Source organism: Sebastes fasciatus, chromosome 1 (assembly GCF_043250625.1).
Source record: "Sebastes fasciatus isolate fSebFas1 chromosome 1, fSebFas1.pri, whole genome shotgun sequence".
Taxonomy (NCBI): Eukaryota; Metazoa; Chordata; class Actinopteri; order Perciformes; family Sebastidae; genus Sebastes; species Sebastes fasciatus.
Window position 1 is genome coordinate 1,836,638 of NC_133795.1, and position 17,468 is coordinate 1,854,105.

The 17,468-nt window shown below is 45.2% G+C and overlaps 1 protein-coding gene across 12 annotated transcripts in view; it reads left to right on the forward strand.

Moving 5' to 3' along the window:
• The window catches only part of iqsec1b (IQ motif and Sec7 domain ArfGEF 1b), a 224,462-nt gene that overhangs the window by 145,535 nt on the left and 61,459 nt on the right, over positions 1–17,468 (forward strand). Inside the window, exon 1 of one of the 12 annotated variants that reach the window (XM_074630046.1) lies at positions 1,661–2,056. The exons of 10 other annotated variants lie outside the window; for them this stretch is intronic. In XM_074630046.1, coding sequence (XP_074486147.1) covers positions 2,010–2,056 — 47 coding nt within the window. In that variant the 5' untranslated portion in view covers positions 1,661–2,009. Of the gene's footprint in view, positions 1–1,660; positions 2,057–6,874; positions 7,028–17,468 lie in introns of those variants that run through there. One more of the 12 variants, XM_074630656.1, reaches the window with a different exon arrangement.

Below are 17,468 nucleotides of genomic sequence, written 5' to 3' on the forward strand. Positions count from 1 at the left end.
GAGCCTTGAGAATTGAGTTCTCTGATATTTCCACCACATGACTGACTGTAGTCTTCCTGACTGCTAATAGCTGACCCTGCCATGAGAGGGTGGGGGGGCGTGAACGAGAGACAGACAGGCGGACGAATAGAGAGACAGACAGAAATGTTGAGCAGCTGCTCAGAGGAAGGCCACGGAGGCCAACAGGGAGTGAAAATACTCAGCTATTCTTAAACATCTAAAATAACAAAGGCAGACTTCCTACATGATCACTGTAAGGATTGACTTTACTGCGTGTCAGCGTATCCTTCACATGCAGCTCAAGTTTGTTACGCCCAACTACGACCAGTTACGCAACTCACATGAATACAGACCAGTAGTTGTTCTACTGAACGTGAATCAAATGGAATGTGAACATCTTTGAACACTTTGGCCTCATGTAGTGATTTCAGTATATTAGGGCTGTGAAAGTTAACGCGATAATAACGCGGTAACGCAAATTCGCTTTAATGCCACTAATTTCTTTAATGCATTAACGCAACTTGCTGTTTTTAGCTTGTAGCGGTTCAGTTTTAAAGCTAGAGTGAAGATAGAACTCCTGATGAATCCATCGGTACCAACCATGTCATACTATCTTGTCGCTAAGAAAGCTAAATAACGCTCCAAAATTACACTAAATTTTGGCGAGGAAAAACTGTCATGGCCATTTTCAAAGGGGTCCCTTGACCTCTGACCTGACCTTGACACACTGACAGCTGTTGTTGCCTGTTGGGCTGCAGTTTTACGTGTTATGATTGGAGCATATTTGTCCACTCCCATGTTGATTAGATTATTAAATACTTGTCAAATCTCCCTTCAAGGTACATTTAGAACAGATAAAAAATGAATGAATTGAATGTTCGGATATGAATACATAAGGAACTCCACTGGGAAGGTATGAAATTATATTAAAAAAAGAAAAGTTTTGATGATGTGTAGCGTTTGTCTCCACGGTAACGCAACTCACAGACCAATAGTTGTTCTGTTGAGCATGAATGAAAAGTAACGTGAACATCCTTTAACTCTGGTCTCATGCAGTGATTTCAGTAAACCCATCTCAGTGTGGCATCCTCAGTTAGTCTGCATACATGTAGGCCTGGCGAGCGTTACCATCCTGGGCTCCGAGCACACATCTGTGGTTACTTCCTGCTGGTGATGTGGAGCCGTAACACAGAGAGCAGCCTGCTAATGAAGACTACTGACCACACCATCATGGAGCTCCTCTCACTTCATTTAGAACAGGAGGCTCTTCGGGCTACACAGCTGTTCACATCCAACACTTCCCTCCCACAGCCCGCTTCACTCGCCAGCACATCTTTTTTCCTTTTTCCACACACATCATATATTATTTCAAGTTAACTGAACTTTTTTATGCCACATTCCACTCTGCTGATTCAGCGACATGATGCCTGCGATGTTTTATTCTCCTCCACTTTGTTTTCAAATGGTTGATAAGTGACGCATCAAAGACGGTGTAGCCCATCCAAAATCAGTGTTTCACACACCCCCGAGGTCAGATACCATCTATAGAGAGTGTGTGAGGGAGGGGGGGGGGATAGCGTGGCAGCAGTAAGTGATAGGCTGCTGAGGAAGGGGCTGGAGGAATGCGAACATGCGCTAGCGTTGAAGCAAGGAGGGATTCTACAGCTGGCCTTACTTGGTAATGCTGGATAAGTCTCTGCTGTGTCTACTTTTACAAAGGCTGAGTAAAAGAAGGGAAAAGGGGAAGTGGTGACTGAAGTAACCCGACCTCCAGGAGGGCGAGTTAGTCATTTTTCCTCAGGAGGAGGAAGGAAAGACGAGTACATGTTTTGTGGTCCAGTGAAGAGAGAGAGAAGGAGTGGCATGGGTGGATGCTGGTAGGAGTAACGGCTGCTCCTCTCTACATGCAGACTGTCTCTTCAGCCACAAGTTGCTTAGAAACATTCGGGTCTTTCAGGTCCTAAACAATCCAAATTTCTCCAAGTTTCCAGCCTGGCGATGTCAGGGACATGTGGAATCTAATGTGGAAGTACTGCATTTCAGTTCGGACAATAAGGTAGGGGGGGGGGGATCCTGTTGCAGAGCTCCACAGCATGATGGTGTACTGCTGGGGAAGCTACGAGGCTGATGCTGGTCTGTGTGCTGCTGGGGGGGGATACTCACTCTGCTTTTAATATATTTGGACAGCAGCGTTTCTTACATAGAATACTTGCAGAATAAGTCAGGTTAAAACACACAAGGCTTTATGCTTTCGGAGCATATCGATGTGACTGTTAAATGTTTGTTTGACAGCTGTGATAAACAGTAAATCATCATCTCACGGGTCAAACCTGAGAAGTTGTGTCAGTTTCGATCGCAGCTGCAACTCCTGTGAGTTGTTTTCTGATAACCTTCTCTGAGGACGAAGGTTTCTTTACTCCATTAGTAATTTTTTAATGCTTCTTTCATGTTGGATGAGTTATTTCTGAGAAACTTATGAGCACATCTTACATGGTGAACACCAGATCTAAAGTGGTGCTTTCCTGTGATTCTCTGTGGAGAAACTCTGTTTTACAGATCTGTAGTCGACAACATGGAGTGTTAAGAGTTGGCCCACACTGAAAGATTTATCAAATCTTGACAAATTTTGAAAATGTGAGAGTCCACACATAACGACAGGTTGTGTTCAATTTAAGTTTTGTTCCTATAGGGCAGGGGTCAGCAACCTTTACTATCAAAAGAGACATTTTAGGCAAAGAAAAGAAAAATCTGTCTGGAGCCGCAAAACATGTGATCATTGTGATGAAGGTAACACAGTTTATAGTCTAAGTATATAGTATATAAGTCTAATGCAGTGAGGGCCAAAGAGACAATTTACTACGGAGCATTAGGGCCACATTGAGGGAAAAAACTTCTGAGATTTACAGAATAAAGTCAGAATATTACAAGAAAAAAAGTCGTAATATTATGAGAATAAAGTCATAACTTTACGAGAGAAAAAAAATCCAATCCAATTACTTTCCTGTTGATCAACGATTCAATTAATGGACTAATTGTTTAAGCTCTAGTTAAAGATGATAAAGTGAATTCATGCTATAGTACAGTGGTTTTCAAAGTGGGGTCCTTGAGAGGGTTCCAGGGGGTCACCAGCAAAAAGGGGAATAATTTAAGTTCACTATATTTCCATTATTAAGTCCCACAATGACAGACTCTAATACTATTTTGGTCATGGATTTTATATATTTCCTGTAATAAAACATCTATCAGATGGGGGACCCTGGGACGATATCTTAATTTATTTAATTGGTGTCAGTTTAGGGGTCCTTGACATGTAAAAGTTTGGGAACCAGCACTATAATAGACAGGAAGTTGATTTCCTGTACTTGCTGCTTCTTATTTCCATGTGGTGCTCGATAACAAACGGTTCTGTCTGTGTTACTGAGAGCAGCGTATACCCGTTGACCATGAGAGACGATGTTAAAGCATTAATGGTTCCACACAGTCATTTCACCACAGAAGGGCTGAAATTAGTGGCCATTGTGGCGAGAGCATCCTGAGTCAGCAGCAGCCAATCACCATTCATAAAGTACTCCGGTCTGTAATTCCAGTCTCCGTGGGTCGGCCGGCCGCAGCGTGGAGGAGTTCATGCTTTAATACAGAAAACGCTCCTCCTCTCACAGCGAGTCCGGTCCTGTTATTGAATTCATGATCCCCGTCTGGTAGCCGACACACACACACACACACACACACGCACACACACACACACACACACACACACACACACACACACACACCGTCTCGTGTAACTTGGCCATCAGACATTTTTCCGTCTCTGCTGATTTCTCATGAACGCCACAGTTACATGGTTTTTCCTCTTGGCTTGGAGTCCCCTCCTGTCTGCTCTGCTCTGCTAAAGACTCACCACAGAGTCACTCACACACGTACACAGAGAGGCTGGAGTCAAATGTGTGGTGAATTATCCATCCATGTCCATTACAGCTCAGTGTCAGCTCAGCGTCAGCATCCACACACGGCACAAGTAGTCCTAGCTGATTCTCATTAGTTGTGGAACACGCTGTAAACACAACAGAGATATTATCACCTCATAAAGTTGTTTTGTTTTTGCCAACATGTTAACAGTTACCTGTTTCCACAGTCAGCCAACATGGAGACACTTTAGCATTCATCAGGAGTCACATTCAGGTCAACATACACTCTCCTTTCACTTCTGTTTTGGTCTCCATAGGGGGGTCACAATATACTGGTATTGACAATAACCCTAATACTTAAAAAAAATTAAATATTTATAACTTCTTCCAGGTATAAATCATTGTGGGTCGGTGTCTCATGCGCGCTCACGTGTGTCTACGCTGTTCAGACTCAGACTCCAACAAAAAGTGAAGCACCAAAACCTCTTGGTTGTATCTAGTGAAGCTGTTAAACAGTGTTGGCCGCGGTCGGAGGACGCGGGGAAGACCGTAGCTTTGGTCTCCAGGACCGGAGTCTCTGCTGTACTCTGCTCCTCTGCTCCTCTGCCTGCCTTCACTCACACACCGTGCTCCTTCTCTCTCTCTCTCTCCACCTCTCACGTGCATGCTGCTCACTCCACACTGCAGAAGAGTTAGTTTAGCTCTGAGAATATCTAGTGAATGTTCAGTGGACGTTTGTGCAGAAATAACTGCTGCAGCTCCTCCAGACCAACAGAGGTTTCCCGTGTCTTGTGAAGTGACGGGGCTCCGCAGAGAGAAACGTTATCGTCTCCCCCGTTCCCTCCGGCCGCGGTCGGGAGGCTGAGGCGGGAAAAGCCAACACTAGGATCAGCATTGATTCATGGAGAGACCTTGGTCTGGTCAGCTAACATTACTGCCAAGCAGCTGAAATATAGAGTGATATTGTGCTTTTAGCTGACGTGTGTCTCCTCACTGTGTTGAGCGATGCTCGTTCATGTCTATTTAGACCGAGCACAAGCGTGCGCCTGACGCTGACTGTTGTTGACTTGACGGCCACAGGTGAAGCTGTTAACGAGACATTCTGATTCTTACAAACAGTCCCTTTAAGTGACTAACAGTAAATGAATCTGCATCTATTTTAATAACTGATCATCTATCAAGGAAAATGCCAAACTCTTTTTGGTTCCTTTTTCTCTGTTTTATATCTCTGTAAATCTACCAGCATGTGACAGCTCTTCCTTGACAGGACGGGCTAAAAGGAGCAGTCAGTGAGTCTCACCTCGAGCTTTAAGCTTCTGTCTCCAGTGGGAGAGGCCTGCAGCTGAGGGAGATAGCCATCGATCAGTGTCTAATGTGAGCCACGTGAGGACATAATGTACAGGAACCTCCTCCTCTTTCCTCTCATCACTCCCGCTCAGACCTCAGCTGGCTCCTCGCCGCCTCACAATAGCTGCAATTACACGGACGGCAGTCCCCCCAGGTGGCGGCGGCGGGCTCACGGGGGCTGTTAAGACCGTGCGGGGGACGCCGCGGGCCATCTTTATTGGTTTCCTGAGCTCCAAGTGTAGAGGTGACGATAAGACCGGCGCTGGCCGTTTATCACTGGCTGCCATCTCTGCGGGGAGAAGGCCTTATTCTTAGTGGAGAATTAACACAGGAAAAGCCAACACTAGGATCAGCATTGATTCATGGAGAGACCTTGGTCTGGTCAGCTAACATTACTGCCAAGCAGCTGAAATATAGAGTGATATTGTGCTTTGAAGCTGTTAACAAGACATTTCTGATTCTTACATAGAGTTCCTTTAATAACAAACATATGATAATACGCCCATTTGGGCGAGTGAGTTGCTCGATTTACTGGCAATCGTTGTTGTTGAGTCCTGAATAGCTGGACAAATCGGAGTTGCGTGCGATGATTCAGAGAGGTGCGACCGGGCTGTGATGGTGTGGTTTGATCAGATTTGACTGACAGTGGCGTCGACTACCACCAGACTCAGGTTCTGATTCTTCAAACCAGTGAGAAGAGCACAGACAGGAATACAAATCCAGTAGGTTGAAATGTGTTGTTCACGTTGGACGCCATCACTCAGGCAGCTCCAGGAAGCAGGGCTACTGTTCTCTGCCTGCTGTACACACTAAAGGCATTTCACCAGTGTTATTGTTGAGACTGACAGATTGACCCTCTGATAGCACTCCTCCTCTCCTCTCTGAGCCGGAGAAGACGGCGGCGGTGTCGTCTGCCTGCAGTACATTCCTGAAGACAGCAGTCATACCTCAATAACTCTCCTCCTCTGACCCTGCTGCTACTCTGTTTTCTCTCCCAGCTAATGCTTCACTTCATACCAACCAACCCCATCTGTGTGTGTGTGTGTGTGTGTGTGTGTGTGTGTGTGTGCTGTTCACGATCTGGTGGGAATTCAACCTGCTTTGCTGGAGCTGTTTTGTAATAAATTCTCTTTAAAGAGCCCGGCGTTACAGCAGAGGCTGCCCATGCTCTATTTGAACTGTATTTGCAGGCCCTTTAAAAAGGTTTGCCAGTGAAACAGTAGAGGCCGAGGGGAACCTGATCTGGCTGTTTCTACTGGAGGCAGAAGGAGCTCAGAGCAGGGTATTATTTATTTAACTCAGAGACTGGAGTTAAAGCTGCAGGTTTGAGGTGACCTACGTGTCTGTTTGTCTGTGCTTTCCCCCCCGAGGAAGAGGAAGTACAGTATCTCTGCTGAACCCGACAACAAATCGCCTGCTGTCGTCTCGACGACTATCCCGGCGCCGCGCGGCTTCCTGGCAAGCGAGCAAACGCAGCAGATGTGTAGTGCATTATATCCAGATCTACTCCTGGACTCCTTCTTCTGTGTTGAGAAGCAGGAATGACCTAGCTTTAAAGGTAAAAGTCATTGCTCCAGCAGGGGGGTGGAATCAGAGAGCCTGAGCTCCTCGTGTAAACAGTCAGTCAGATGTCGGCACGGCGCTCTCCCTCCGTACTGTAGCTGAGAGCGGCAGCAGTATCTCCGCCGTAGCACACCTGACAGGAGGCGGAGACGCTCTTTAAGACATCACAGAGGCAAAGAGAGCAGCGAGGGGAGAGCTGAAGACGTGTGGTGAGTGTGGGTCTGATTCACTGACGGTCAGCTGGACTCAGATTATTATTAGACACCAGGAATCACGTGAATGACTTTTTTTTATACTCGCCGTCTCCTCTCCTCCCTGTTGTGTTGGGACATGTATCAGTGAACCGGACAATCTGTGTTCAACTGACTACAAGGTCACTTTATTTCAGCTGCCATTCCTCAGCAATGTCACACTGTAGGGTCATCAGTAGGTGAGGAATTCTTTTCATCGTGGTTAGTAGGGGTATCAGATCTGGTCTTGTTATCTAAAAGCTGATTCACCTTGACTGTGTGTGTCTCTGCACGCACGTTGTTATTGTAATCTGCTGTTATAAATATTTCAGTGTTGCAGTGTCTTGTTTCCACCTGTAATGTGAGCTCTCTCCGTCCCGGACTCTCGGTAGGTCTGCAGTGTGTTTATTCCAGGCAGCAACCTCCGACGTCTGAGAAGTGAAGCTGATGCTGAAGTGCCTTAATCCTGCATTCTTCCTAACAGCCAGCAGGGGGCGACTCCTCTGGTTGCTAAAAGAAATCCGTTTATATAGAGTGCTACAGGAATGAGTCCTAAAACCCGGAACTGAGTTAGCATTTCTAGCACTTCCTGTACCCTCGTCTGGAAGTCAATGCGTTTTTAGTTAGAAAGTTAATTGCGATGCTACGTTCGACAAAAGCAACAAAACGTCCGTTGAAGAGTTGCTCAAGCTTTTGTTGACATAGTTATGTTGTTAAATTGTACTGGGAACTGGTTAACAGCATTTGTTTTTGCCAGAATGTAACAGATGAAACTAAAACATATGATTGGTTGGTGCTTCACCGCGTCATTGGAACGCTGAAAGAAGTTGAAACCAGTTCAACTCTTATTTGTAGCGCGTCACGTCTGTTTTGGGCGTCAGTTTGTAGCTTTAATGTCACCGGCTTCCATTGAAAATGACTCGTAGCCTGTTGTGTTGTCGCTCGTAGTGTGAATACAGCTTAAAGGTCTAATTTAGCAAAAAAGTAACATTTTCATGTCTTTTATATTATAAAGCAGGTTAGGGTTACTGTTAAACTCTCAAAACACTCAATATACGGAGAAATACACACAGCCCGTATTCAGAAATTGTGCGTTGTGATGTCACAAATATACAATATTTAGACATTTCACGGTTTTAAACGTAAACATTCTAAATGTGTCAGTTTATTTCCTGTTGCAGTGGATGTGAATAACATCAGCTGACAGTAAAGTAAACATGGACCCAAGCTGTTGCCTAGCAACGCAATTCTGTTGCAATTCCATTGAAATGCACTAAAACGGAGCGTTTCAGACAGATATAGTTATAATACAGGTATATTCAGGAAGACAGGATGAGGAAAATGAAGTTTTTTTTTTAAACATTAAAGCATGTAAACATGTTCCAGTAGAAACACAAAATACAAGTATGAACCTGAAAATGAGCACGATATGTCCCCTTTAACATTTTTGGTCGCCTAAAAAAGTCTTATTCAGCGTTCGATTGTACTTAGCTCCGCCCTCTCGTGTCACTTTTGGTTGCAAAAATCCAAGATGGCGACTGCCAAAATGCTGAACTCGAGGCTTCAAAACGGCAGTCCACGAACCAACGGGTGACGTCACAATGTATGTTTGGCGTTCAAGTGGTTAAGTTGTGAAGAACACCGCTGCTAAGCAACGACAACGTTAACGTTACTGTCGGCGTCTAAAAGCCACAGAGGCTAACAGTTTAGCAAGCAGGTAACATAATGCAGGAAATGCAAAGGCATGATGACAGAGGAAGAAGACAAGGTCGTTGGGAATATCAGCATTTTCCTCAGACATATTATAAAATTACGAAGAAAAACAATATACGGCTAAAATGACTATATATTAACTTATTATGCACAGAGGTCTGAGGTCGTGAATACGACATGAGGGGGCGTTCTTATGGGCCCAACTCGTAAACACGGTAAACACGACCCCATTTGCTGGCCTCATACGTCCACTTCTTATATACAGTCTATGGTTTATTTGTGTTTTCATGTTTACAGTGAGGAAAATCCTTGTAAATATGAATGTCACTCAGACATGCTGTAGCTTGCCTTGCGCTCGACACTTTTATTTCTGCATCAGTATTAGGAGATTAAGCCATAATGTTTCAGTTAGACAGAAATATGATCTCGTTTATTGCTCTCAATAAATGCTCGGGTGGAATTGTAATGGATTTAAATTGCCATAACAAAGAATAATTGTCACCGTAATAACTTCGATGTCATTTTAGCTCAGGCGACTGCTGCACTCTGAGTCCTTTTTAATCACTGTCAGGTGCTATAATTGGCCGGTCCCAGCATCAGTGGTGACCCCGGTCAATAATGACCGGACAGTGGCGGGGGGGCGGTCAGGGACGCCTCCGCCACCTGGGTCCTCATTCATCTTTTATGCATTTCGATGAGGCCAAGCTCATCCAACATTAATGGCCACGGCGGCCCTGAGCCTCGGATCACACCGCCACCTCGGCCGGCTCGGCCGGCTCGGCTCTGACCCCGGGGCTGTCAGGTGTCCTGGGGGGGCTCGGCTCCGGCTCTGGCCCCGGACCCAACTTCACCCTGACTCTGATAACAGCAATGTGCCACCTCCTAATGGCATTCTGACGGATTAGAGACACAGCGGCGCTCTCACTGTATCCTGCAACCACTTCAGATCTGAAGCTATTGGCCACATTCGCCCTGACCTTTCTCCTCCAAAGTGCTTCTCCCAGTATGGCGTCGGAAAGTCCATTATTTTCTCCTCAGGAACAGTTCCGCCTCCACCTTTTGTAAATTCAGAAAAGGATTGTTAAGTTCCACCTAACAGCTGGAGGTAGCGCTTGCCAGATTGTGGCTGTGTGCATGCATAACTAACTCAAAACACAACATGTGTGGATTCCCACTGAAAAGCAGTGTGAAGGAGGTTTTTCATCATTAGAGCAGAGAATGCCCCGCCGCCAACATCTGGCTGGTCACATATGTTATTCCTAAAAACATCATTGTTTACAGTCAAATCATTGCCCCAAACCACCGGCAAGTCAAGCAGAGGGTTTAGGGAAGGAAACCCAAGATGGTCTTTTTCTCATTTAAAATGATTTGGAAAGGATCTGTCTTCAGTTTAAAAACAAAACAGTGTGTTGTAGGATTTTAAAATATAATTCTTTAGAGCATCTTTATACCACGAGAATGGATGGGTGTACAGATTGCTTCCAAAAGCTTTCGGCAATAATAAAAGTCATTACAAGTTTACCAAACACAGCTAAAGAAAATGAATTTAGAGGAAGTATTGTTATTCATTACTGTGAAAATAATGACCAACTGTTTGCCGTCTATTTACCCAAAGAGCAGCTCAGTTATATCACATTATAATGTGCAGCCCCATAGTTAATCAATGGGGGGCTAATGGTTCCTGGAACACCTCCTGCTACTCGCCAACGCCCTTTGGCTTTGCATTCTGGGAAAATATCCATCACAGGCAGTATTTATTCTTGGTTTTTGTGTTCACTGTTTTAATTGTATCAGCCAGGAGCTGCAGTGTAGCCAGTAGATGAATATCTCTGTTCTACTGCTGGAGGCGAGGCATGTTGATGGGGATGAGTTTGGATTTTAAAACGAAGATACTGCTGGGATAGTTCTGAGGGTCTAGCATAAAGACTAACCCAGTAGCACAAAGACTAACCCAGTAGCACAAAGACTAACGCAGTAGCACAAAGACTAACCCAGTAGCACAAAGACTAACCCAGTAGCACAAAGACTAACGCAGTAGCATAAAGACTAACCCAGTAGCACAAAGACTAACCCAGTAGCACAAAGGCTAACCCAGTAACACAAAGACTAACCCAGTAGCACAAAGACTAACGCAGTAGCATAAAGACTAACCCAGTAGCACAAAGACTAACCCAGTAGCACAAAGGCTAACCCAGTAACACAAAGACTAATCCAGTAGCACAAAGACTAACGCAGTAGCACAAAGACTAACCCAGTAGCACAAAGACTAACGCAGTAGCACAAAGACTAACCCAGTAGCACAAAGACTAACCCAGCAGCACAAAGACTAACCCAGTAGCACAAAGGCTAACCCAGTAACACAAAGACTAACCCAGTAGCACAAAGACTAACCCAGTAGCACAAAGACTAACGCAGTAGCACAAAGACTAACCCAGTAGCACAAAGACTAACCCAGCAGCACAAAGACTAACCCAGTAGCACAAAGGCTAACCCAGTAACACAAAGACTAACCCAGTAGCACAAAGACTAACCCAGTAGCCCAAAGACTAACCCAGTAGCACAAAGACTAACCCAGTAGCACAAAGACTAACCCAGCAGCACAAAGACTAACCCAGTAGCACAAAGACTAACGCAGTAACACAAAGACTAACGCAGTAGCACAAAGACTAACCCAGTAGCACAAAGACTAACCCAGTAACACAAAGACTAACCCAGTAGCACAAAGACTAACGCAGTAACACAAAGACTAACGCAGTAGCACAAAGACTAACCCAGTAGCACAAAGACTAACCCAGCAGCACAAAGACTAACCCAGTAGCACAAAGACTAACGCAGTAACACAAAGACTAACGCAGTAGCACAAAGACTAACCCAGTAGCACAAAGACTAACCCAGTAACACAAAGACTAACCCAGCAGCACAAAGACTAACCCAGTAGCACAAAGACTAACCCAGTAGCACAAAGACTAACGCAGTAACACAAAGACTAACGCAGTAGCACAAAGACTAACCCAGTATCACAAAGACTAACGCAGTAACACAAAACCTAACCCAGTAGCACAAAGACTAACCCAGTAGCACAAAGACTAACCCAGTAACACAAAGACTAACCCAGTAGCACACAGACTAACCCAGTAGCCCAAAGCACAATCACTGAGCCAATGAAGGATAAACGATTCCATCGCGGCCGGGACTTTCATGACGTCTATCTTGCTTGCGTTTATACGATTGTGGCGAGTAACAGAGGTGTTTATTTATTCTTATATTAAAGCTACGAGAGCTTGTGAAACGTAGCGAACGAGCCGCGACGCCAGCCAGCTTTACGTCACTTTGTTCCTATTTGCGGTGCGAATGCAAATCAAAAAAAGCCCTTAAAAACACCTTAAGTCTCTGAACCGGTCACTGTGGTAAACTCCTGTCTGTTTAGAATGCTAACAGCTTCCAGTTTAGTATAATCTAGCCAATTAATTCATGCTATTATACGTGCAGGTCTGAGAAAAAGCGCATAATAAGACATCAGCACAGTAGTTCTTTATTTGTCGACGGTCGCAAATTACAACCAAATTGCCAGCAAGTTATTCACGGACCAGCCTTTAACCTCTCTTCAACTTTAATTCTCCTCCTCTCTCCATCGCCTCCTCCTCCTCTTCCTCCACTTTTATTATTCGTGGCTGAACTCTGCAATCAATTAGTTTGAGAGAAGGCCCAATCAATTCCTGCTCATTTGCAATTCCTCCCCGTTAAACACTTTCCCTTTATTGCCAATGTCATAATTAATGCGGAGGAGATTGAGAGGATGGGAGGGAGGGAGGAGGGAGGGGACTTAGAAGAGGGAGGATGGTGTTGGCAGGGGAGGTGTGTGCTTCCTGCTGTTCTCACCCTCTGCTCATCCAGACGACAGTCATGCCGTACACACACACCACACCGCCACTAATCATATGTTTAATGGGCCATGTCACACATACATTGTACATTAGGTTGTACAGCGAAGGTATAAATGGTCATAGAGGCTTTGCAGTCATGTCAGATATGGCAATCACCATGCTCAAGATATTCATCCTTGATTTTCAAGTGGCCAATCGTTTATATTTGCTTAGTGACCCCTCGGCAATCATGCCAAATTTGGTGCTTGTATCACAATTTGCACATTTTGACTGAAAAATTGATGTTGTCCGCTCCACTAGATACAATCAGGCTTCTTTTAGCAACCAGAGGAGTCGCCCTCTGCTGGCTGTTAGACAGAATGCAGGTTTAAGGCACTTCAGCATTGACTTCACTTCTCAGACCTGGAGGTTGCCGTCTGGTTAAAACACAGGAAGCATCCACAATCTACCTAAAACTGAGGTTAACTGGTGATCGCCCCGTACCAAATGACTCCCTCCCTGTAAAAGGATGCATAGATACTAAGAAAGAAGAATTCATGAGCCAGTAGATGTGATGCACACAGCTGTGTGGAAGCATGTTTTATGAGCCGTAGGATGAGATGGCAGTGAGATTTTGGGGGGCAGGTGGTGCACCGCTGGTAATTACTGGGCAGCGGCGCTGCACAGTCAGTGGTCCCCACACACCAATCTGTCTTCCTCCGGCCCTAATGAAAAGGCTTTTAACATCTGATTAGCTCTTAATGTCGCTCGGTGGGCGTGGGTGTGGTTTGGATACGAGAGACTGGGGGAACATGCAGATATCTGATTGAGGAGCCGAGTGATCCAGGTGTAGATAATTGCGCTTGGAGGTCTGTAATGTTTTCACAAGTGTGTATTTGCATGTTTAGATGGGACATTTTATGGGTGCATTTCTCTCTTGTCTGTCTGATGGATTGTGCAGATGAAGTATTTGACGACGCCGATTATGAATTCATAGCAGATTATCCTCACGACTGAGACCATAATGGGCATCGGGGACATAACGGCTGGCATTTTCCACCAGTTAGTGTGATATCTTTTGCTTTATCTTAACATGCCTTTACCCTGCTCTCGTTCTCTCTCTTTCTCTTCTGGCTCGAAAACAACAATTCCTCAAAGAGCCGCTAACAATCACGTTGTTGTGTTTCTCCTTCATGCCGACGGCTTTCATCTGATCCCCTCTATCAAGTCACAGTGACAAGAGTTGCTCGGTAGGAATGAGCTCCCACAGCGTATCAATACGAGCTCCCTTTGAAGACCGACTTTCTCCACCAAAACAATTCTTTGACTATTTTCTTAGCTTTGCAGTTTCTCGTACTTTTTCACTGTTTGACAAGAAAGTTATCACAAATGTCAGCCAGCCTTTCATGATAGTTTTCACCCAAGAAAAACGCATTTTGTAAGATATTTTTTAATGCCTTGAAAGTCTGGAAGTATTGTTCGTGAAATGGTCAAAAGGTATCTGGTATTGTGTTTCTGTGTGACACGGCGTGTAGTGAGATTGTCTAACATCTGACTGTACAAGCTCATCATTTTGTCGAGGATTAAACAGAGTCACAGTGGATGTTTTCAGAGTGTCTGGTAGACTGTTAACTGATGCTCAGAGTTATCTGTGCTGACGTCTGACATGTGTTGTGTGAAATGTGTTGTAAACACCAGCTGCTGTGCTTGGTTATGCTTGGTTCTGTATGTTTATGTGGAAATGGCAGTTTTTTTAGATTAATTCACGCTTGAATATATTTCTTTTTGGACTGTTGTTTTTGCGAGGAGTACTTTCACACAGAACGTAAATATTATGCGGCGGAAAAAGCTGATTTTCTGAGCTTTTGCACCGCGAATAAAGGCATTGACCAATCACGTTGTGCAGAGCGGGTTGAACTGCACCTTTCATTTTTAGGGATGCACAGATACCACTTTTTTCAGACCGAATACAAGTACTTCCATTTGGGTACTCACCGATACCGAGTACCGATACGAGTACTTCTCTGTGCCAAAAGACCCTCGTTAACAGCCAGCTGGAGGGTGTGAGCGACACACGGCAGGCTGGGGAGTCCCACATATGAGGTGGTGCGCCGCGTCTTTTATTACAACTTGGGTTTATTTTTGTAGTTTATTTTTGTAAATACGTATACTTGCCAAAGCAATTGCTGAAATCTGGGACCAGTGCAGTGATTTGTGCTTCTCACGTGTTGCCGTTAAATACTAGCCACAGAGCTACGAGTCTGTGATTCTGAAGAATAAATACCCAACTAACTTTGAAAAACCCTATTTGAAGGTATTTCCAGAATTAAACAATACTCCGTCCGCTGCAGGATTTAAACAAAGATTGTACCCGGAACTTGTAACTCCTAATCCAAACAAAGAAGGTAGCTGTATGTCATCAGGTGTACTTATCTATATTGTTGTTACTTTTTAATATTTGATATAGTATCATACAAAATAACTCATTTATATCTTAGCCTGTGTTGTAAATCTTAGCAAAGAGATGTTATATCCAGCTAACTGGATAGGAAATATTTCATGTTGGAGGATTCTGGGAGTACCTGCAGATTTACAGATTCATTTCCCAAAAGGCCAAGGTGACATCTTCAAGTGACTTGTTTTGTGTAACCAAATGTACTATCACATAAAACCAGAAAAAGAAAGAAGGAACCAGCAAATCCTCACATTTAAGATGCTGGATCTAGGTGACGCTTACTTCAGTCTATGAGAGCCGGCTGTCAATCACTCGAACTCCGACCAAACGGTCAAACTAGGCAGCGCTGATCAAATATGAATCAATATTCTGTTACGTTAAAATTTCTCTCATCAGATGTTTTCAGAATCATCTTGTAGTGCACGGTTTAGCTGTAAAATGAGTACGTTTGTGACCATTGTGAAATCTGATGAAGGAACGCAAAGTTCCGGTCACCTGACAGGAGCACAGAAATGAAATGACCTGTGATTGGTCAAAGTCTCCCGTCACGGGCTAGATGTTCTAAGGCCTGAAAACAGAGCCATGAGGAGGAGCAGAAGTCTGGTTATCTCTCAGAACACTTGAATTACAATATGCTGAAAGGTTATTATGGGATTTTTGCCCAATGATGCCAAAAATATACTGACTACTGCAGCTTTAAACGAGGGGATTTATCTCTCAGAAAAACAGATGCTCAGCTCTGTGACGCGAATGTAATGTTGGCGGAGTTAGGCGGTGTCTAGCGGTGAGGTGAGGAGATTGCAACCAACTGAAGCCTCTCCCGTGTGCCAAGCGTGTTGGAGAGTTACGATGGCCGATGCAAAATCTCTAGAGCTATTTGGAGCAGAGCCTGTGGGTAGTGTGTGTGTGTGTGTGTGTGTGTGTGTGTGTGTGTGTGTGTGTGTGTGTGTGCGTGTGTGTGCGTGTGTGTGTGTGTGTGTGTGTGTGTGTGTACGTGGGAAGTGAGTAGTGAAGCAAGAGACAGAGAGCGGCGGCGACAGGAGCAAGTGACGTTATCGACTCCGGTCCAAGCAGGAAAAGATAACGGTGTTTGGTTTGTCCGTTCTGGGCTACTGTAGAAACATGGCGGTGCAACATGATGGACTCCGTGAAGAGAGGACCTGCTCCCTATGTAGATATAAACGGCTCATTCTAAGGTTACGAAAACATGGTAATTAATATTATATTCCATTTCTGCCAATAGATCCCCCTCAATGTTACACACCGGTCCTTTAACTTTGGGGGGTTTGGTTGTCTGTCAGCTCGTGTTTCTCGCTCCATCTGACTTCTTTATAACAATCTTGCCGTGTTCCCAGATCTCGGTATTTAACTTGGCGAGTACGATGTCATTATAACTAACGGGAAAGATGGCGAGCCTCTGCAGCGAGCAGCCCAGGTTGTAATAAAGCAGATTTATGCTTCCGGTGATGCTCGGCCCATGAGGTGGCACTCAGCATCCCGACAGCAGGACGAGGCCAACATCTCTCCTCCGCACAAGACAGTAAACACTCATTAAGTCGCTCTGCCTGTGCACACAAACATCTGCCGTCTGTTGCCGCGGTGATTCAGTGGACCCCATCCAGCACCTACTGTAGTCATCCGCCGCGGCATCTCGACAGCTCTTTGTGCAGCAGTACTTCAGTGCTCGCCATGCCAGCCAACCCCAGAGCGTGCCGGTACCAACCCGAGCATCTTGCTGAAGTGAAAGAGGATGTGTGCCATGTGATCGAGGCTGAGCTCTGGAGCCTGCTGTTAGCACACATATGAGAGAGCATACGCTTAAATGTTTTGACAAAAGCCCTGGCGTAGCAGAGACGGGGCTCTCGTCTTCTCCCCGCGGAGGCTTCGCGTCCTGACATCACAGACTTCGGCAAGATTTCACTGTCAAGGATGCGCCTCAGATTCTCGCTGCTGTAGAGCTGCATGTCTGAATCTGTACGGAGGTGTTCTTCTGAGGCGGCGACGTTTCGTTCCTATCAGTGCCGGAGTGATTACATCAACCTGCTGTTCGTGAAGTGTCTTCTGAGATTCGGGTCGCCACAATCAGCCCTGAGCTGCTTTTATTCTTTGAATGAAAAACCCCTTGATTCAATTAGAGGATCCAGGAGGCCGCTCTAAAAGAGAGAGAGCCGTTTCATGAGACGTCTCTCATGGACGTTGTTTTTCAGAGCACTTGTTACATCTGGACACCTTGGTGTTGTGACAGGCTGTCAGGAGATGCAGTTGAAAGCTGCTCTCTTGCTTTTCTCTCACTCCGGCTCTTTTTCTCTTAGTGGCGCTGAAGGCGGTGGTACTGACGCGGCGTCAGAAGTAGTGCCAACACAACACCGAGCCTCTGGGCTGCGGGCCG